Source organism: Papilio xuthus, unplaced genomic scaffold (genome assembly GCF_000836235.2).
Source record: "Papilio xuthus unplaced genomic scaffold, Pxut_1.1 DF825946.1, whole genome shotgun sequence".
NCBI classification, from domain to species: domain Eukaryota; kingdom Metazoa; phylum Arthropoda; class Insecta; order Lepidoptera; family Papilionidae; genus Papilio; species Papilio xuthus.
Genome location: NW_013532703.1, coordinates 3,711,275 through 3,735,466, shown reverse-complemented (window position 1 = coordinate 3,735,466; position 24,192 = coordinate 3,711,275). Strand labels below are relative to the sequence as shown.

The 24,192-nt window shown below is 30.3% G+C and overlaps 1 protein-coding gene across 3 annotated transcripts in view; it reads right to left on the bottom strand.

Annotated features, from left to right (window-relative positions):
• Nucleotides 1-24,192, bottom strand: part of Syt7 (Synaptotagmin 7) — a 202,288-nt gene that overhangs the window by 121,927 nt on the left and 56,169 nt on the right. For 2 of the 3 annotated variants that reach the window (XM_013320489.1, XM_013320488.1), the window contains exon 3: nucleotides 17,032-17,133. In XM_013320489.1, the coding sequence (XP_013175943.1) occupies nucleotides 17,032-17,133 (102 nt within the window). Of the gene's footprint in view, nucleotides 1-11,262; nucleotides 11,315-17,031; nucleotides 17,134-24,192 lie in introns of those variants that run through there. The other variant, XM_013320493.1, reaches the window with a different exon arrangement.

The window sequence follows — 24,192 nt, the reverse complement described above, 5'->3', positions numbered from 1 at the left end:
TATTAATTTTGTATACTATTTTAATATGTTCACAAAAAACACCACAAATAAAGAGACACAAAGAGTCATTAACCAGCTCCGAAGCAAAATCTCATGTATATTGACACAGCCTCTTCTGGTGTTCGTTAACGCAATTTCATCTTCAAAGATGATATTAATGTTGCTTTCGTTGGCTAAGTCTATTGTTATTCGGTGACAAGCATATCTGATGATTTATAAGGTGGAACATAGCAAGCTTTTTACTTTCACGAGTCTTCGTCTGTGCGGAATTTAAAAAAAATAGCCAGAAAGTATTCTACCTCTTTACTAAATTTCATCCAGAGCTATGCAGCTGTTCTGGAGACGCATTCTAATACCCATAAATCCATCCATCCAAATTTCCGTAATTATAATATTAGTAAAGTAGTAAAATGACATGCATTTTATTTGCAAACTTCTAATATTAATAAAACTTACAAATTAATTCATTTTTAATATCAATAGTAGACAAATAATATGACCCTTGATATATTTAAATATTCTTTTCGTACAATAGTTTTCCACTTTCCATTTAAAACTAATATATTTTTTAATAATAATGTAGTGTATTGGCTATGATCTTGGTTGTCTCAAGCGCCAACATCTTGTGTCAGATGTGACAGCCGTCACTCGACAGCCAGCGAGGAGGTTGTGTGGTACGATTGAATAAATGGTATGTTGTTGGTGAGCCATAAAACACTCCAAAGACTGGGACATTACTAATAATTTGAGAAAAAAGTCATAGATTTTGTTCTTGTTTACATTTAAAGAGAAATTAAATATGTATTAAATAAACGATATGCAAATACGCAATGAAAACCACATCGAATGTGACAGAACAAATACCTCTACGGTATTAACGGAACGAGGTCAGTACCGCGGGCTCAATTTCACTTCTGAATTGTCGAGAGCGGCTATTGTTTGTTTATCGGTTAAACTGAAAGTAACAAGTTCATAGTTAACTTGCTAACGTAACTAAGTTTATAAAAATTATAATATTATATATAAAAAAAATCAATTGATTACAAATTGTTGGTATTCCAAAATTAAGTAATCGTCCAAAGACTAATCGACAAAAGATTTTTTGTTAGTTTTTATTTTTTGGCACAAATCATCTCTGGTATCCTCAGAACGTACTAATCAAATTTCATCAAAATCTGTCCAAAGGATTAGGAATGTATAGAACGTACATTGACATTTATTTTCATTGTAGAAGTGGAAAAAGGATTTCTATATAACAGTGTCAGAATAAATATTTGAAGATGTTTGCATGTTACATTAAGGAACGTCCATCGAGCACTTGCTCACTTTCGTATTCAACCCGAGCCGACAAAGCAAACTCTGAGACGGCGAGTTCGGAATTCACGTTACAAATACCCGTGACGTTACAACTTGCCGCACAAAGGAGAATTTCGACAACGCTCTTTTCAAATATATATTTACTTTTACGTATATTTTTTCAATAAACTTTTAGTTAAAATTTTTATATAACACAATGCCTGGTAATATATTTATATTTATTGCTTAATTTTATATTATAATAAACAGTCAAGATATTACTTTATTAGGAACACGAATTGATTATTTGGACTATAATATAACTGTACTGACTGTAAAATAAGACGCAGTTCAACCATCAACTGTGACTACATGATATGTTATATATTTCATAAATAAGATTATGTATCATCAATTTCATTAGAATAGCGGATTTTAAAGTCTTATCTTCGTGTTAATTGTTGGTGAAAGGAGTAAAGCATCCATAACTTTAATGATAAATAATAAGTAACTTAAAGCAACTCAATATTCAAAAGCTATTTGTGAAGCATGAAATGTTTAAAAGTTATACGATAACAAGGAAGTTAAGTGGAGTTCTAACCGCAGTGGCGACGCCGGACATTTACTTAATGAACTTACCTGAAACAAAGACCAGATGGTTATTAATCTGTGCTATATTTTATAAAGTAAAATAGCAAAAATTTAAAAGAAAATATTTTCCGAGTAACCTTTCGTATCATTGTCATAAAAACTGTAACGAAAACATATTGTCATCCTTTTCTTTATCTTTGAATAAACTGAGATAACAATATTCCAGTATTAATGAAGTAAAACATAGTTAACTTAACAATAGAATTAAATGAATGCCTCGCATTGTATTGAAATAATGAAAATACTTATATTAATACATAACAAATGACATTAACTAACGCGATAAAATAATTCGTATAAAAAGATATCGTAAACGCCTCAACAATTAAAAATTTAGATTATCCCAAAAGTGATATGAATTCACAATTATGTGGTTTTAAAATATAATTCCGTTGGTTTGTTATCTGGTGGAAACAAATTTAGAATTCAAGAGACAATAAGGTCACCCTTTATTTGCATAATTAGGACCTCATGTAAACTGATGATTGCCCTGCCCTCTTCACCTCGCGACCTCGCCGACAGAAATTACACAGTCCAAAATACTTTTAAAATTTTATTTAATTTTTTTTTAATTTATGACAGTTTGAAAATAGAACATTATCTTCGTATCTATAAAGTGATGAAAGTAAAAATTTTTAATCTTAATAAAAGTTTGTTTCGTTATTTTAAGTATTTACTTTTTCTAAATATATTTTGGAAAAATTTACAAATATTCAATTAAGTCAAAAATATGTTTGTCAATAAAATATAAAACATCTTTGTCATCACAACATAAAAATTAAAAAGTATTGTTTTAGCCTTGAAAAATAGAAGTACATAAAAAAGTCGATCATATCTCATCATCATCAGCTCGCTACACGCCCCCCACCGAGGGGCTCGGAGCCTACACTAAGTTAAGAGTGATTAGGCCATAAATCAACCACGCTGGCCAAGTGCGGTTTGGTTGACTTTACACATATCCTCAAATTTCTTCTCAGATATGTGCAGGTTGCATCATGCTGTTTTTCTTCACCGTGAGAACGTCGGATAAATGTAAATATGTAAATCGAAAATCAAAAAAACACATTGTTACATGGCGGGATTCGAACCCAGGACCTGCAGATTGCAAGTCAAGTGCTTGCCCCTGAGCCACTGACGCTTTTTTAGCCTTGAAAAATAGAAATACATAAAAAAAGTCGATCATATCTATTAATGTTAAAATATTAGGCAAAATGCCGCCATCTATAACAGCCATGTCAGCGATCGACCCATTCCATAAATATGAACGCAGACGATAACTACGAATATGAAATATTGGCAACGACTTCGTATTAAAGCAAAACGCTACACTAAAAACCATAACGCTCAAATATCTGACATCAATTTATAAAAACCTGTCATTAGAATAAAATTTAAAAAAAACTTGTATTCATTATAATTAAAGTGGCTTACTAATAGACTAGCTGACGCCGCGACTACGTCCACGCTAATTTAAAAAAAATAATTAGTAGCCTATGTGTTTTTTCAGGTTATGTTCAACATCTATGCCAAATTTAAGGGAAATCCATGCAGCGGTTCTGGAGATACCTTCTAACAAACAATCATCCATCTATCTAAGCATTCGTATTTATAATATTAGTATGATTAAAAATTACAAGAAGGTAAATCAGCAAAACAATGTATTCTTCTGTAAAGATTAACAACTAAAAATAAAAATCATGTTATTATTACAAGAAGTTGTGCAAAATATCATATTAACTGCTTAAAACATAAAAAAACTATGCAACTTTAGTTCAATATGCAAATAACAAGTAGCAAGACGTGTGTTGAAATAAAAGTACTTTAATTACAAAAACTGAGTTGTAGAGACATTGACTTAATGAGAACTACTTTTGCCGGTGAAACAAATATCCCCTGGGCCCTAACACGTAACCTTTTCATGTTATCACAAACTCTTCACTTATCTCAATATCTTTGCAAAAACTTTGTGAAATGAAGAAATCTTATTTCAAGTTTCGTTAATTACATAGCTTTATTTGAATAGTAATACATTTTTATTGTTATAACAATAATCTTTATCGAGTTAATTACATGAAATAAACTTTTATGCAAGCTTAAGGGATTACATAAAAGTTACACATTTTATATAATACAGTGTTATTTAAAACTATGGTCATAATTAATTATACTAATAAGTATTATAATATAGCATAATCTTACTAATATTATTAACCCTTACGTTCATTTTGTATAGTCTACCATATATGTAACTTAATAAAAATATACAATCACTATAAAATAATTTTTAACTTAGTTTCTTTTAACTTTGTTTTTTGCTTTTCTTCAAAAATGAAATCTTCCTATAATAAGGTTTAATGAAAAAATGTTTGTATGTTCGGATAGTTGGATGTTTGTAAAAATTTATCTCCAGAACGACTGTATAGATCTCGCTAAAATAACTTCGAACAACACATAGGTTACTATTTTTTTTTTCATTCTATGCGAACGAAATCGCGGGCAAAATCTTTCCATAGATATGTTAAATTCTATTTTTGGGTAAATATGTTTCGTTTGTTAGTTCTATATATTGCTAAATTTAATACATCTTTATTACATTTTGGCGTTTTAACTGCAAGATATTTTAGAAGTCTGGTCAGGAATTCGCCGACCGCAATGCGAACTGAATGCTATCTTTGGCTGACCTCTCAGTACAGTTAACGAACGTCTAGGAATATTTTGGTCACTATTACATAACTTAGAACATTTTACACGTTGAATAAAAAACAATGACGTCATATTTTGTTAATCACAATGAGTTTACAAAGGGTACAAAGTTGTGAGCAACAATTATTATCAAATATTAAAGAAAAGTCACATGATTAGAAAACACGTAACTGACAAATATATATGTATGTAGAAATATAAAATAGATGAATAAAATCTAGATCGTACTAAATGGTAATGCATAATCTCTGAAAACCTTTCTAGGTTACCTAGATTACGATATTAACATTTTTAGTTCTGTGCAGGAATAAGCTTATTTACCAATAAAATCGATTTCACGGGGTAGCCAAGCACTTAAGCGGCAGAAAGGCAATAATTACCACCCAAGGGACATAATAGGAAAGTAATTATCTGAGTTTAACTCGACTCTTGACGGTCTCTATAAATATAATTTAGTAATATAATATTTTTGTATTATTTATCTCACTAATGAAAATGTTTGGATGGATGGATGGATGTTTGTTTTACGGTATCTCCAGAATGGCTGCGTGGTTTTCGCTGAAATTTCGCATAAATGTAGAGCATAGCCTGGAAGAACACATAGGCTAATAATTAAGTTTTTTTTTTTACTTTCGCGTGGATGGAATTACGTTGGACAGCTAATATGAAATAAAAGTAATTTACAGTAACTCCGGTAAATATATTAGGTCACGTATTACGATCATTCACAGGTACATCGTCATCGCTCCTTTTCAAAGTAAAGAGTGAGATGGTAATATGTTTCAATACATGTGTTTTAACGTAGAAACTCACAGCACGAAAGAATTCCCTCAACAAGTGTAAGTAGTTGACTTTAGCAAACATTTTCCGTCCCGACTTGAAAGCTTTGCAAACAAATCATGTCGACAAAATTGAGGACGCCTTAAAGAATTTTTATTTTACACTAAATGATTAATGACACTCTAAAAGTAATAAAAATTACAACTTTAATTTTAGTTTAATTGAAGATTCTCTTTCATTAGACTTTCGTTTTCTTTGAACGAATAAAAAAAAATCATTATTCTTTAGATTGATTAGGCAATTAGTGACTTTAATTTAATATTTTAGCACTGGTTACAAATGCTAAGTATTATTGAATTCATACTACTACAGTACTAGCTGACGCACGCGATTCCGTCCGCGGTGAATTAATAAAACAATTAGTAGCCTATGTGTTCTTCCAGACATTGTTCTATATCTATGCCAAATTTCATCGAGATCCGTTCAGCCGTTCCAGAGATACCTTTAAACAAACATCCATCTATCCATCTTAATTGATTATTCCGACTAATATTATAAATGTGAATGTTATAATAATAGTAGAAATAATCAATTGTCCTAGCAATTTCCATAAGAAAACTACTAATAAATCCCCCTGACAGTTTTCTTTATTAGAAGTCTATTACGATTAAATATAAGCAAAGTAAATTGTTTTATCTATTAAAAATTAAGAGGTGTCTGGTGACATTTGAATATAAAAACATTGGCATTAAAACGGAAGGATCTTAACGACCGACCTCGACCGCGCGGAATCCAGAGTAACTGAATGTGGGCTTTTGATAGTACTTTCAAATACTTTGAAAGTGGCTTTCAAATAATTGTTCTTACTGCCGACATTTTAACAAATGTTAGTTATATTATCAAAATTATTTTAATAATTTATCTTTACATATTTACGATATTATATAATACGATATTGGAGGGAGCTTCCACTATTGATACACATATGAATCCCACTCATAATCTTTAAAATCCTTGTAATAACATGTTTTGATGACAGCAACCAATGGCTATGTATAACTACTGCAGTTTTCAAAATAACATAATTATAAAAAATTGTAGTGCAAAGAAATGTGACCTCGCTTCTTTAAATGTATAAAAATCTTGATATTCATCCTAAATGTTCGAGATAAAAATTTCACGGCTTGTTAGTTGTCATATTCGATTTAGATTCAGTTAAGGCGGGGTCGTAGGTAAGGCAGGTGTGAAGGTCAATTTACGTTACAATTAAATTTTTCTACGAGGCGATAATTACGACTTGTTGACTTTTTTCTTAATAACGTAAATATTATCTTACTAATATTATAAATGCGAAAGTTAAAATGGATGGATGGATGTTTGTTTGAAGGTATCAAGGGATCTTGATGAAATTTGACACAGATGTAGAACATAGTCTGAAAGAATACATTGGCTACTCATTAAGTATGTTTTTAATCCGTGCGGATATAGTCGCGTTTTGAATTTAAATGACGTTTAATATATAATAAATTTTAATAACAGCACTCTCATAAGTTTTAATATAAATAAAATCATTTAAAAAACAAAGTATCTAGGACTTAAATATAAACGACGAATTAAAATAAAGATGACATAATTAAAAGTACTTAGGCCGTAACGAGGTGGGTCATTGTTAGCAGGAAGTAGTCCCACTCGCACACGGCCGCGTAATTAGATGCGCAGTCACACTAATGCGTTGAATAAATAACCATACAAAAGAATTGCAAACATTAAAAAGCGTGACATGAAATTGCCGCATTTTTAAACCTACAAGATTATTCGAGTAAACTTTGTCAATAAAACGCAAAGCTGACCACACACCACAATAATTTTGATTGCGTTGTCAAAGTAACATATTACTACTACAATAAAAAATTTTTAGACCGCAAATATTGTCAAGGCGTTCAAGTAAGCATAGCTTTACTGTTAAAACAGGGTTAGGTTGGCTGAAAAGATTCTGTATCACACAGAACTGTTGTATTAGTTTTATTTACTAAAAGCGTCGTATCATTACATATTAAATTCCTATCCCTTCTTGCCTTTTTTTTTCCTCACGTTGTCTTTATATTATTTTTATTTTATGCATACAATTAATCAAATCGAGCGACGGTGACTCAGGGGTCAAGCACTTGACTTGCAATCTGCAGGTCCTGGGTTCGTATCCCGCCATGTACCAATGTGTTCTTCGATTTACGATTTACATATGTACATTTATCCGAGGTTCTTACGGTGAAGGAAAACATCATGATGCAACCTGCACATATCTAAGAAGAAATTCAAAGATATGTGTGAAGTCGACCGACCCGCACTTGGCCAGTGTGGTTGACTATGGTCAAATCACCCTTAACTTAGGGTAGGCTCCGAGCCCCTCGGTGGGGACGTATAGTGAGCTGATGATGATGGTGAATTAATCAAAAGATTAAAGGATAAAAATATTCTAACTGTAATGGCAAGGGGAGTAATGTTTTAACATTACAAAAATGCAAAGCGGAAAATTGCGAACAATAATGTTGTTCGCTGCTGTACTCCGAAGACCATTTGCTGCAGACTAATGCCTTGTGATACTTCATTCATTCAAATTTAACTGTAGTTGATGTAAAGTAAATTTTTAAAAGAACGTTACGACATATGTTTTACTTGATTCAATTTAAATATTAAAAATTATGGTTAAGATCTTACTAATATTATAAATTGATGGATGTTTGTTAAAAGGTATCTCCGGAACGGCTCAATGGATCTCGCTGAAATTTAGCATAGATGTAAAACAAAGTCAGGAAGAATACATAGGCTACTTTTTAATAACGCGCAGAGGGAGTCGCAGGCGACAGCTAGTAACTATATTTATACAATCGTACATAAAACACTACAAAATAATATTTAACTTTATGGAATGGATAATCTTGACATAAATTAAGAGCTTTGTATTATTTTGATTTATCAATTAAAATAAAATATTGCGAGTTATCGTTTTTAATTAAAGCAGTTTTATTTTCTGACGTTTTCATTACTTTTCAGCATCATGGAAACCGCTTTAATAACGAAAATTAATACATTTAAGGAAAAGAAAAAGAATCCTTTTCTTTCTTTTCTGTGATCCTTGAAGACCGCCAGATGATTTTAAACGAATGATGAGATTAAAATTAACTTTTCATAAAACACTAGCTGTCACCGGCAACTCTGTCTGAATGAAAAAAAAAAACTTAGTACCCTGTGACTTCAGGCTATATTCAAGCGGCTTTGGAGATACTTTCAAACAAACATCCATCCATCCATCTAAGCATCAATCCAAATATTCCAATTTATAATATTAGTATGAAGAAGGCAGTATTGTATTAGTAATAATCTATTTAAAAAATAAGTAAATTATTGTACATTTAACTGTAAATAATTAACAGTAAACTAATAGCGAACAAATTAAAGTGTAAAATACCTTGGGAAATATACTTGTCTATTTCACAATATAGTTTATAGGAGGTAAAATTCGTGGTGCATTTAGGCCACCTGGTATATTGGCAAGTGGCACGTTTCCCACGGCCGGAAAATGTACAGACCGGTGTAAATCTGACGTAAGGTATTTTCGATCCGATTAAATTGGTTCTTTACAAAAATGTCTATTAAAATAATGGTTTCTTTTTAATACTGAAATAATGAAATCTTTCAAGAAGGACACAATAAGGTCATAGATTTAAAATAATATTTTTACTATTATAATATTATGAGTAAGAGTGTTCTGATAGATCAATGTTTGTTAGAAGGTATCTCCGGAAAAAAATTGACACAGATGGGCTACTTATTAAGTTTTTTTTTAATTCCGCGCGGACCAAGTCGCGGACAGCTAGTGCTTTTATAAAATTTCACTGCTGTAATCTCTGTTTAATTATATATGAAACCGTTTAATTTTTTTTCCTTTTCATTGACTGATTAGGTAAAAACTTACTATAGGTATACTTTGAGTAAAAATATACTGAAGAAAAAAGTGCCGTACTATGTAATATCATAAGACGATTTCTTCTACGAGCGTTGAAGTTTATTAGAGCTTACATGTTTTGTCTTTGGCAAGTGGCCAGTAATAAATGTCCACGTACAACCAAAGTCAAATTAAATACGTGAGATGTATTTGATATTTTTTACTTTTATTTTCCATACTTTCTTAAGCCGTTATACGTTACAATGTCAGTCATTATAACTTTAAATATCTTAACAAAAAAATTGTCAAGTAATGTCTTAATGCAAGCCAAAAGTTTAAAAAAAACGTAAATAAAGCGTCAATAGCCTAATGGTTAAGTGTACGGATTTCCGATCATGAGACCGGGGATTCGAATCCTGACATTCAACTATTGTCGTGAACCATATCCTAGCACAAGCATAGAGCTTAGTTGGAAAGGTAAAAGAAATATTAGTAAATTTACAAAAAAAAATTTTTGAAAAAAAAATTGCAACACCGTCTCTGACGTTCACGTTTTAAGCAATCCAGTGGTTTAGGGATGCATACGAGACAAAAATACGAACATTTTGTTTTCACAAAAATAGATAGAGAATAAATATGATAAGTCTGTAGAAAGTAATCTTAAGAAAATATTATAAATGAAAAAAATCGTGATAACAATATATAAACGTGCAAATCTTAGGCAGTAAAAAAATCGGTAAAGCTATAAAAACAGATCGAAGTTTGTATTCAGCAATACTACAAAAATATCTTCGGCGTCTCATATTTAAGAATAACAATAGAACTTCGGTAAGTAATGGAAAACATTTAGCTTGATTGAAAAGTTGACACAAAAATGCTTGAGAATATTTGACAAACAATGTAACGAGACGGTTGGTAAAATTGTTTTAGATACGAATAAACATACTAATAAATGTAACGCTGTTTTACTTTACTACTGTGTTGACTAAAATTGAATTTCACCGTCAAAAAGATAACAAGGACATTTTAAAATGTTAAGACAAGTTTTTACATATGTTCTTTTGTTATCTTACACACATCGTGCGAATATATCAATACTACATTTTTTTAATTAAAAAAAGTTAATAAACAGTTATCGTTTAATACTTCAAGTATATGTCATTAAGAGACGATACAAAGCGTAGTTCTAATAAGAGATGACTGCCATTGAGCCATGAAGGGCCATTACTTCAAGTTCTCTTAGCACGAGCGGCTTGCTTCTTTTGTATTAGTGCGTCAGTGGAATATTTAATTCATACGGTATAAGAGTAGTTTGCCTTACTTAATGATTTATAACTAGTGATAGACAGAGATAGATATAGTTCTATACGTTTATGTTTAAATGAATAAGTCCAGATGATCCTAAAGATTCAATTAGACTACAACATAAATTACGACATATATGTTTGTACTATTCACACTAATCAAGAGACACTAGTGTACTTTCAGATATACTTAGATGGATACAATTAGTGTACCGTGTACTGTTTTAGTCTAATTATACCATATGATCCATTTGTCAGGACTTGTACAAAAATATCTTATAGCTAACACAAATATTAATATCCGAATATCGAGTTAGTAAGTTATATTTAATTCAAGTTCTACCAACGTGTAATCATTGCTTAAATGAAAAAAATTATGAACTAAATCACTACTTTATTGATGTAAAATAAAAGGAACGTTGAAAACGTTTTAACTGTAGATATATAACTATAGGCAAGCCGGTGTGACGTCACAAAATTGTGAGCTAATGTACACGTGCATTAAGCACACAAAACATAACATGAATAAACTTGTCTTGATGAATACGGATAATGGATTAAATTAATGTTATAATTTTTACTTACAGTGATTGAGACAGGTATTTGGAGAGGCCGAGCTTGGTGATCTTACTGCCTTTGATGCCCTCATTTACAATATTGGTGACGGTGAGGAAGTTCTTTGTCATTGTCGACTCCTGAGACGTCACTATTGTCACAAAGAAAATTGCACAAAGATTATACTACCGAATTTTAAAAATAAAGCAATACTTATTAATTGGAAAGTATAAAGTGAAGGATACACTTACTCTTTCAACAAATAACTAAGCAACATTGATCATTTTATGATTTAAATTCTTCTTTGGCAACAATTAACTTCCTAATAATGTTTTAACGATGAACAAACATTTTAATAACGTTTTCAAAGACACTAGTTTCTCTCTTCACTTAATGTTTTATCACAGTATTATTATATCGTTGTATTGGTAAGTTTTAAATATAAAGAAAACACTAAATACTTTTTTGCAGCCCACGGTTTTTCTGAATTAAAAAAAAATAATAAAAAAAACATAAACTGATTTAACCTACTTAAATTTAATTGTTAAGTTTTGATATATTAATCAGAAGTAAATATTTTTAATAGTATAAGTATTCGGAATATCATTTTCTATCGCATTAATTGCTATGCAGTTACCTACTACTTATTAATATTTAAGCCAATAAGTTAACTTCGAATATTCATTTATCCATGTAGATAGAAAATGTTCAATACTTGTCTAAATTAATTTATATTTTTAAATGTTGGCTGCAGCTTAAAAACAAAAGCACTGAGCTTTTTGTATGAAAAATAATGAGCTTAATTAAAAATTCCCAAAATGACATGCAACAGAATTGAGCCGTCATATTTGTTAGTTGCTTATACAAAACTCTTTCGGTAAATTAAAAGATTTGGCACTGTACAGTATTTACTATGCCAAATATTTCGTCTTTATGCATGTGACTCGTAAAATTCATTTACAAAATAATGACCATACATACAAAGTGTCCTAATTTTTTTGGCTGCCTCCATACAAAAGGTTTTTAATACAGATAAAGAAAAATTAGTATTAATAACGGAAATTACAAAAGGAAATCAAACAATTATTATAGCACTTTAACAAATACTATGAATTTATATGCATATGAATAATTATTAAATAAAAACTCATATTTATTGGAAAGCAATAGAAATTTTTCAATTAAATTAGATGAACATAAACTATTATATTTATTTAATTTCTTGAAAACACCAACAAATCATTACTTATTATTTAAATAAAAGAATAAAAGACGCTGCTATCATTTTTTTAAATAATCAAAATTATTCCGTTATTATTTGAAAATTACTTATAAAACTTTTCAATAAAGCTTTAAATCAACAATCGATTTACGAAGTCATTTTTAAGTTATTTAAAATTCGAGTAATAAAATTAACTCGATTATAACCTAAAATATTCTAAAAAATAGTGTATTTTAATTAATTTTATATTGTATACGTATCTTTAACTTTATCAATACAAAAGGTTAATTTCAAAAGTTGTTATACTTTATACGTATATAGTAAACGGTTATGGTGAATGTTTAATTCATAAAAACATTCAAAACAAACCTGTTACATAACAATAAACAGCAGTAACGTAGCCTACTTTCAAAACTTAAATAAAAACAAAACGGAAATAAATGATAAAATCAGTAAACACTTTTAACAATTAACACTTAAATATTAATATAACGCACGTTTATTTTATAAACTTTTATTATTGCTTTTAAATTTATAAAGAAGGAATAAAATTTGAAGTTAAAGAGGGGGATACACAGAGCAAGAGAGAGCGATAGAACGACGGGCGTGCAGTCGCGGCGTCATACGAAATAACACTGCTACGGAAAATCGTAGCATCTCGTAGCTGCGCGTAGATGAGCTACGAATTCGAGTATACTATAAGCTTACCGCACACACATGTCGATTCTCGTAATATTTCGCAAACTCTAAAAGAACTCCCGAGGGCAAAATTATTGGGGACTGTGAATCCTTTGCGCAATAACTAAAAAGAGCGACGTTTCTGGTTTGTGGAAAATATTTTCAAAACATGCGTTCATCTTCGTACATTTTCGAACTTTTTTGTTTAATAAAGTGGTCTTTTTACTTTAAACTTTAAAACAGTTTTGTACAACGTACTTACATATGAAACTTGAAATTCAATTAAGAATAAATAAGTATACTTGAAGCAGGAAATACGTCATAAATTAACACATCGCTTGCAGTTTCGCTTATAACAAAAATATTAGAAGGATAACATTGCTAACATAACAAAAATCTTCCTTTATGATGTAACGTTCAGTGTGAGCAAAAACCCAATGGAGGGTCAAATCCAATCGTATCAAATATTAACACATAAATATTTATTTCAAGGATAATTTGGTCAGGAAACTCCGCAAGATCAGCAATTATTTGAAACAAATAACAAATCAATGTCAACTATGTAATTATTAAACAATTTTTACGCTATTAATAGGTCAGTTTCGGGAGTCTACGAATACGTCTTAAACATATTATAAAATGATGGTTGTTTGTGAACTAGAGGTATTCTCGGTGTACAGAGATTTATAAGAAATGGCGCTATTTTTTAATAATAATATGATAAATAAAAAAATAAGAGATTAAGTTAGGTTCTCATGATATTAATTAACTAATTTTAAGTAAGAGGTGTAAACTGGTTAAGTTATTCTGCTGTGTGAGTCGCAGCGGTTTTCAAATTAAGGCCGCGTACAGACGCGGACGCTTGAAAAGACACTGTAATTACGCTCTAAAATATTCAAGCGGAATAAAACTAGATGACGGGATGTGACGTCACATCGCGCAACAATTTTTTTTTATTAAGATATGCTAACGATTCATAGAGTTATGGTTATTTTTTTATTTATAAGATGGCAAACCAGCCACTGAAATAGCAATGCGACCACTGCCCATAGACGTCCACAATTGCAGATGAGTTGCCTACCTGCAATAGACGGAAGAAGGGACGCACAAAAGACTACATTTTCCATAAGAATCGCAGAATTGCTTCCAATTTACGCCTGTCTTCTGTGTGGTAGTAGAATTGCACCGGGCCAACAAGCCTGTTCGTGCAACAGATGTTGTTGGCGTCTACCACTGTGATGATTATTATGAAAGAAAAATTACTTCCTCATTCACTGGTTTAATAAAAACTACAAAATTACATTTTTTCTATAAGAATAGGAAATATATTATATCGTACAATGAACGGTAAGCTTCCTCTTTTCGTGGCAACAATCAAAGATTCTTACAAAGTAGGTCAACGTACTGAGGAAAATCATTAAGCTATTATACTATATAATATTTTTATTCGATGGTTAGATGAGATGAATGAAACCTTACAGCTGTAATCTACATAGCAATTTCTACTTATAAAAATATATTGACCATTTAAAGAGTACGTAATAACTTGGTTACCTGTATACGACGTTACATGTCTAAGATTTACCGTCTATAAAAAAGAATAGTAACAAGAAATATATGTTAAGCCAAACTTAAAATATGTTAAATATCTAAATTTAAATAAATTGTTAATATTATGTCTAAGAAATTTTGTTTTTCTCCTTAAAAACAGAGGAGCTTAAAGCGTACCGCGAGCTAAATGCTAATTCAAGTCGAAACTTATTATAACTTTCGGAATTTTCCAGGCGCTTATTTTATAAGTTATCTTCGATTCATATCTGTACTGTAAAATAAGTATGAATTTTGGTTGTGAATCTTAAATATGACTATATTAAAAGATATTCATTTTATAATCTAAAATCCTATTAATTCATTGATCTTTTAACTAATGTTTATAATCAAGAAAGTCACAATGGATCTAATTAAAACAGTCTGCAAATTCACAAAAAATAATAAAGAGAATCGCCTTTAACATATAGAGGAAGAAAGAGGATCATTGACGTCATTATATACTTTATTTTAACGGTACTTTCAAAATGCATAGAAATATTTTAAGAAGTGAGCGACGGGCAGCGTCCGTGAAATAATACCAGTACCACTCATGCTGATGAAGGGCCCCCGATGGGCTCGAAACTAGTCGGTGCCGCCACCGGACGAATATAAGTGAGTGTTTAGCCGTGTTTATATATCAGTTTACTATAATGTCTCACGAAAGTTTGAATAATTTAATATTTTAAGACAATATAATGTACTTTGTATTGTTTTGACATAGTCTATTGATCCGCAATTCTTAACTACTAGATGCGTGGAAAGGCTTGATGTAAAATGAATTAGCATATTTCGCTTTTATGCAGCGAATTCCTAATTTATCTCATAGACGCTTGTATCAGTGCTTGGCAGCCGACATCCATTTGCAGGACGTCCTACTTGACAGATAACTAAGACGAATAGCTGCAGTTCACCAAACTACTCACAGCTGAATCGAATTGACACCACAAAGATTACTTGAAATAATTTTTAAATTTGTATTAATTTAAAGATAATTTTATACTGGATTTCCTAAATTAAATATCAAGAAATTATTTATATAGTAGGCTTATATGATAAACGTACGACAGTAAAAACATATGACATATAAGTGGAACTAATCAACTGGTCAATGGTTAAACTTCTGGTGAAAGTTGTCGAAGCTTTTAAGGCATTATTCAGCACAAAAGAGTATTATTATGTTCGTAATCTGATTAAGATAGTCAAAAACTGTCTCTACATAGAGTACATATAACAAGACCAGAGATAAACTACTAAAGTTTATTAGCAAAAGGTTCAACACGAATATTGAATAATAAAACGTAACTGTGAAGATTCTTTACTATTTAAATGTTAACAAAAAACTTTATCAATGTCTTCAGCCGTGTGTATTTAATAAATGCTGCTGACATAAATCGAATATCCGCTGCGCGCCTTCTTACAAATGAATAAGATTTAGATTTGCATATCAAATTCATCGAGAGTTCCTTCTTCGAGAGATTGCTTTGGATTGTAATAAAGATGGATTATAGATGTCTTTCGCATTTAAATGAATTCAGATGCACTGAATATTGATTGATGACAGAGAAAACATTAAATTTGAGTTAAGAAATTGAATTTAAAAAAAATTAATTCAACTTTTCATTTGTTTACCATACAATGGAATTTGAAAATTAAAGAATGATAGCCTCACGTAATATGTTCGATGGTAAATTTAATCTTTTCCAAAGTATAGTCAAATTAACCAAATAAAGTTTAAAAAAATTAAGTATTAAAAACGTAACCATATAAAAACTTATACTTTTTTTCAATTACATTTTAACACTTTTATGCTACGCTGATATTAGACATTACCAGAAATCATAATTATTGTTATGTAATTACGCATAGGCTTCCGAAATACGATTTTACAAATACAAATAAATAACAAAGTATAATACTTATACCGGGAGCAATTTTGGTAGTACTTATTTAAGGGTAAAACATACCCTTTTTTCACAACTTTGACGTTCATAATATCAATCACCGGCGATCAAAGTATTAAAACACACTTCCAACAGCATTTTTAAAATAATACAGTAAAAATATTGGTATAAAAGAGTTTGCATGTGTATTTTCACCAACAGATGGCTAATTGGAAAAAAAATTCGTAGACGACCTCTATAAAGGCTTGGCGAAAACAGTTACGTTCGCCAACTGAAATGAACAGCGGTGAAACTCTTTCACAATAGATGGCGCTGATAACGAAGAACTTGATTTAAATCAAAACATGAAAGAAATAATGCACTAAACATAATCATAATAGTAGAGTTGTAATAAAATTAAAAACTTACCCCAGAGTTTTTGTAGTGATGAGAGGTGTTTTCAAGTTTAAAAACCCATTTAATCTGGTTATGTTTTTCTCTCTTCCGCTGTCTGATCCAGACTGGTCGGCTCTGAAACAATGGATGAAGATTTTATATCCTTCAATTTGTATACTAAAACATACTATTTTTTTTACATTTTTATTTAAACTTAATAAAATGAAGAAAAATCAAGTACCAAGTTTTACTTCTACAAATAGTTAATCGTTTTAATAATAGATGGCGCTGTTCATAATATTTTAACAATTTAATTATACAATAATGGAATAATCTATACAAGAATAATCTTATTCAAGGCTTCTAATGTCGACCCACCTGTACAATTTTTTACTTAAAGTAATTTGTACAATAAGTGTAATAAAGTTGTTCTTTATTGATAATTTAGTATGAAAATTATTTATTTGTCATCAACAACTTTTTTTCTGAAAAATATCGTTAATTTAAACTGCGATAAACACTTAGAAAGAAAAAATTAATTGAACAGAACAAAATTGGTTCTGTACAATTATTCAGTCCACGCGACAGAGCTTTTCAATTTGAAAATTGGGCTTGCATTCAGTCAATCAACCTTTTGGGAAACATTGACGAACGCAATTTCAAGCGGTTAAATTCACTGCTGCCGACCAATTTTCGTATACATAGGTCTCATTGTTTGACACAAATGTACAAGTTAATGTGTTTTAAGTTACACTTGTGCACTTGTAAAGTAAGAAATAATTCTTCATTTTAAAATAATAACAAAAGTTTTCTTTCGATCAGGGACTTATCGTGGGTTTCTGAGACCGGAATTTCTTATATTATCCTTGACAAAACAGAGATAGCAATATGTTTTAAATAGAGATTTTGATCTAGGAAACCATATGGCAATGAATCTTGCAGTCAAACTCTATGTCAAACTTTATTAGTCCAGAAATCGAATAAATAAAGAAACGTATCTCTGAATAGAAATTACGTCTTTCAAAAGACGCTATAAAACAATGGGGTAAATTGAAAAGCAGTTTTAAAAGTTCTTTTTCAGTTGTAGATTCGCCTTCATTTACATACTATTATCATTCAAATAAAGCGCTGCACTGATTCTATTGACTATTTCCGTCGTACGTCCCTTCTAATTAAATTCTTCGAAATCTGTTTCAAAAGTCGTTGAATTACTTTTTTCTCTTTCATATTTCCTTTTCTAAATTAAAAAAAATGTTCAATAGAAAGCAATAAAATAGAATGCAATTATGTTGAGGTAACTAATAAATTTAATTTCCACAACGCTATCACATCTCCATCCTTCCAACATGGCGTTAGTTCCGCCCTACATATCACAGCGGCAATTTAGCGCTCCCGACGCGTCCCACACAATTACTACTAATTGTAAACTAATTTATATGCATTTAAACTGAATTGAAATCACTTATATAACTACATAAATATTCGCTATGTTCTTATATAGAACCTGGTATGTATTTTTTTTTTAATTATTTTAAAGCATTTTTTTAGTTTTTTAAAATATAAACTAATATATAACTAACTTATGTATAATGTTAGTTATATATTAGTTTGGATAGAATGGATGGAAGTTTGTTTGATGGTAACTCCAGAACAGCTAAACAGATAATGTTGAAATTTAGCATAGATGTAGAACATTGTCTGGAAGAACACATAGACTACTTTTTAAGTTCTTTTTTTAATTCCGTGCAGACGGACAGTCACAGGCGACAGCTAATATAAAAATATTTTGAACTTTGAAAATGCATGTTTAAATCATTACATATATTTTAGATATTCTCTTTTATAAAATATATTTTTATCACACGTTAAAAAATACACTTACTAACAATGACATCTTAGTATGATGGAGGCGACTTTATTGTTCTTAGCAGTCACCTTGACCTTGAAATATGTCGCAGTCTCCATTTATTGATGTTAAAACCACTTAATATCTATTCAATCTATTTCTATTTACTAGATAGAATATCCTTAAATAAAATAAATAAATCACAACAGTTTAAAAACATGAATTTATCTATTTTTATATACTGAGATTATATTTGTAGAATTATAATAGTATATATTAATAATAATACTTAATTAAAATTTCGTTTTTTTCCTTATTTAAATTACCCAAGAATTAACAAAAAAAAATATTTGCAATAAAATTAACATGATTAATTCCACTTTACACATTTATTTCATTTTACATTATACAATGGATAAAATATACAACCACCTCGGAACATGGTATAAAAACTACGTTTAACTAAAAAAAGTAAAAGCTCTCACGAATTTTCAATCCGCCATTGTCTTTCAAGTTATATGAGTATTCTTGGCAGCCAACGTGTTCTTATTGTTTATTATGCAAGCTTTTCCACAAAAAAAATCCTTCACAATTTCTTGCTTAAAAATAGTCTCGTACTTTTTGCTTATAGTCAGACTAAAATTATTTATTTGTGTATTCTGAGGAGGATTCAATACTCCTGGATATATATTATGATTTAGTCTACCCATTCTATTTGTTAACGTCTTCATAAACCACGTCTCCATAGACATATTAGTAACTATCTCATATTACTTTTATATTAGTTACTTCACTAGTCAGAAAGGCACCTCAAGTAGTTAAAATAATCGTTATTCATCACCATCATATAGCCTATGTCACCTGGGGATAGTGTGCTTTCCGACAGTGAAAGAATTTTTTAAATCGGTTCAATACTTTCGGAACCTATTCAATGCAAAGAAACAATCAAATCTTTCCCCTTTATAATATTTTCTTTATGATAAACAACAGTAAAAAGACTAGACTGTCGCCATTACGTCGCCGGTCTCTATAAGTGGTCTTTCATAGCTCCAATTGTAGCGATTACTTGGCGTATTGACATTAATGGCAATGATTAACATTCTCTTTACAATCCAGTATAAGTACAGGGTTTTGCCCTTAAACTTTTTTCTTTTGAGGAAACTTTTTATTTAGGCATATTAATTAAACTTTACGTTTGCTACGCACTTTGCTATACGCACTAAATTAGATTGCAATATTTCACTTGTTTCATGTCTGTAAAATTTAAAAAGCTCACATTATAATAAAAGCTGCTGAGCTTTTAGTATTGTACTATAAACTTAACATTTTTATCTTACAACCTTTGACATTTAATTATCTTTACAGATAACGTTGAGGAAAATTGCTACGGAGACAAAGATAATAGTGATATAGATGATAGTGAAATATTATATTATAAAAGCTTTTAACATAGACTACTTTTTTTAAGATAAATAAATGAAAACTCTTAAAACATAAATGTCCTTTGACATATTTATTAATAATATATATGACAATATTTATCGCTTTTTTCTTCGATTATAAAAAAGAGAACTGTTTTGTAATTAAAACTATCGTAAGAAAACAATAAATTGCGAAAAATCGAAGATAACATAACATCATAACATCGATATCATATTATGGAACATTAAGCAGGTCGAATGAAGTACTCGCAATAAATTGCTTATTGTGGGAACCAATCAGTGGATGTCTGAAAGCGTGTAATTTGTGTTAGCTGTGATAATGACTATTATTGTGGGTAAAATTGCGTAATATATTATAGATATTTATTTATTTACTAATACATATATGTATTTATTTGATATAAAATATAAGATAACGTTAAATAACATTAATAACTATCAATATTATAATAGCCATGGAATTATCTATTGCTTAATTCCTTCGTAGAAATATTATGGAGGTGACAACATGTTATCATCGTAATAATATCGGATAAATGTACATATGTTTGAAAATAGAAAACACAGCGGTACATAACAGGAATTGAACACAGGAACAAAGATATTGTGGTCGGATGTTCTCCGTTGAGCCTATCGAATAATCACCCTTCTGGGATTTAAACTTTTTTTTCCTATGGAATCAACCGGTCTTATAGGAAATATACAAGTAATTATATTCTGAAATTCGAATCCTCGAATGTATATTAATACACAAAATAAACTGTGAAGAAGATTTAACAGCTTGCGATAGACCACAAAGGGTTGTCAGGGTTAAATAGCACTCAAGTCACACAATCAACAATATTAACCCTTCAAGTTTAGGTCAAGTTACAAAGGCGAGCGCTTTCGTGCTTAATTGTCTATAAGCAATGGAAGCGACAAACGTAAGTGCTATCTAACTTAACGATGACTTACAATGATTTAAGTAAAAAAAATTAAGTTGCTGTTTTTATATACTTAAATATTATAAAATCGTAGTATCCTAATTCTTTGGAAATTAATTATTAGCAAGTTAATTTAAATTAAAAGTTGCCCAACGTTTTATTCGCGGGAAAATAACCAGCTCATACAAGTCTTCCGCAGTCCATGGATCTGCTTTATAAATAGAGCCGTCTTCAAAATATTCTTGGTTATTTGTAGCCGAGTGAAATTTTGAAACATAAATGAGGTTTTATAAAAAAATATGTTACTACTAAAAGACGTTAACTAATTTACATTCAATCTATGCTGTTACAATTCTTATTCGTAAAGAGAGAATTTGACACATTTTGATACAAATTAGGGACAGCTGCATAACACGAGTTATCATTTATTTCGTTTAATATATTTCTAAATTTTTATGTAGTATCTTACCGCATCCATAAATAACGATTAGGTTTCAGCACTTCAGTTTTTTCATGAATAATTCAGTAGAAGTTCGTACGCTTCGGGGAATGTAATAAGTTTGAAACTCAAGCAAGGCCTTGCGACCGATGTACGTTGTTGCATTAATTCTTATTACAGCGTTTCCTGCATATTTTTAACACTAAGTAATATTCTGTGAACCGGGTCACTGTTCCATGATAACTACAATCTGACAAGACAGCAACTACAGAGAAGAAAAATATCGTGACTCCGTCCGCGTGGGATTATAAATAGATAGTGGCTGATTCTCAGATCTACAGAATGTACATTTCATAAAAAACGATCAAGCCCTTTCGGAGGAGTATGATAACTAACATTGTGACACGAGAATTTTATATATAAGATATACACCTTTATAATTACTAGCTTAGAACTTCAATTGTTTGTTGACAATCAATCAATTTTTCTAACCAGATTATTCAAATCGGTTCGTGTCGTAAATATGAAAATAAATTTGAAAGTTGATACGGCAATGGAAGCCCACCGTAATTATAAAATTGAAGAAAATTGAATTACAAACTATGATTGAAAGCAACATAAAATCGATAATTAATAAAAGCTTCTATAGCAATATTCCAATGTTTAGAAGCTAAAGTTTGATATAGTAATAATAATCCAAACCTAACTCTTTAGCTTAAATTTTCAATGTAAAGCAAAACAATTTTAGTTTTGGATTTGACGAAAATTGGCCGTCGTCAAAGTAAAATCGAAATATATTTTGTCTAGAATATTGAAATATTCTACTATAAGGTTGTCTGAAATTGTTTTTAAAGTAGTTTTTTTTTATATATTTTATTATTTTACAAGAGGCGATCATATATATTTGCTTTAACTGTAGCTTGTTAATTTACTTTTTTTTTATTATACAAAAACTTAACACATAACAAATTAAACGTCGGTTAGACAGTAGTACTAAAAACCCACAGGGTTTAGGTGTACTTGCTGGTCGCTTATTAATTTATGAGATCAGCAAATTAACAAATACAGACGTTATTAACCATTTCACAATTATATAATATATAAACAAAAAGAACAGAGATTAAACGGTTTTTTTTCAGACTATAGTAGAAAGACAAAAAAGCGAAACAAAAGAAAAGTAGATATATAAATCAATTGATTGTTAAGTTGCAATAAATATAAGTTATTTATTTAGAAGTGCCGATTTCAAAATTCTTTTACATTTTTCTGGTTTCTTAACGATTTGGTCAAGCACGGCGCTTTCCAGATCGTTGAGCAGCTGCGGCAGGTTATTGCGGAGGTTTAACTTAAGTAGCCTATAAGTTAATATCCCATACTAAATACATTCAGGGCAGCCTTTACTTCACATTAGAGGATACTGAGTACAGTTAGTGATGTTACATATTGTCAATCTTAGTTTCTTATAGTTTCAAGTCATGTAGCAATAACTTACAATTCGTAGTGCGTCTAAACAAAATAATGTCTACCATACGTGCCTGGAAACTTGACATCGGAACATTGGGTCCAATCCAATTGCAATTTTTATATTCCAAACACTCTTCCGTATCATTAAACTAAACACAGGTTAAGTTAACTTAAACGTTAAAACTACTTTTGTTTTTTGTTAAAAATTTAGAACACATTTTTTTTCAAAGAATAAACAATCTACGGTAAATATATATTGTAAGTAAAAAGTACTGAAAATATGTTCTTCATATGAAGAACATATTTTCAGATATGTTTTGTATCAGACCAAGAATTTCTAACTACGGCTTATAAGTAACCATAGAATACGCATCAAAAGACACCGTCATAATATCTCGTCTTTGTGCTTTTCAAAAATATTACAGCGCTACAACCCTCTCTTAAAGCTTAGAAAGTTCACCCCATATTACTCTATAGATATAAGTAGACCTTTTCGACAGTGTCACACAGTTATTGAAGGCAGTGCTAACTGTCGGTTTAAATCTTACTAATATTATTAATGCGAATGTTTGGACGGTTGGATAAATGAATGTTTGTTTGATGGTATTTCAAGAACGGCTGGAACACATAGGCTACTAATTAACTTTTTTTTAATTCCGCACGGACGGTGTCGGGTGACAGCCAGCGTAAACTAACACGAAAAAATCATTAATAAAATAGTACCGCTGTCGCAACTTTAATTACTTTTTAAACTGAATGCCTTTTCCATATCAACTAACATAACAGATATCTTAAGAACAGAGGATCGTGGTCGTTATGATTCTGTTCTATACTTCTCTAAGTGTGAAAGCAATTAAGACGTTAGCCCTGGCGTTTATTACTCGACCTAAACGTGCTCAGATAATATACTTTGTAGTCACCCGGGCGCCATCTGTTCCTGACGGCTTATTTGACTAGGGTCGTATTTATCATTCTTAAGAATTGGTGGAATTTGTGCTAAAAGAAATGTACTATACGGTTTATCTATAAAGAGTGATGATTTAAGGATTATGGATTATTTTGTGTGTTTTCAAGATTTTT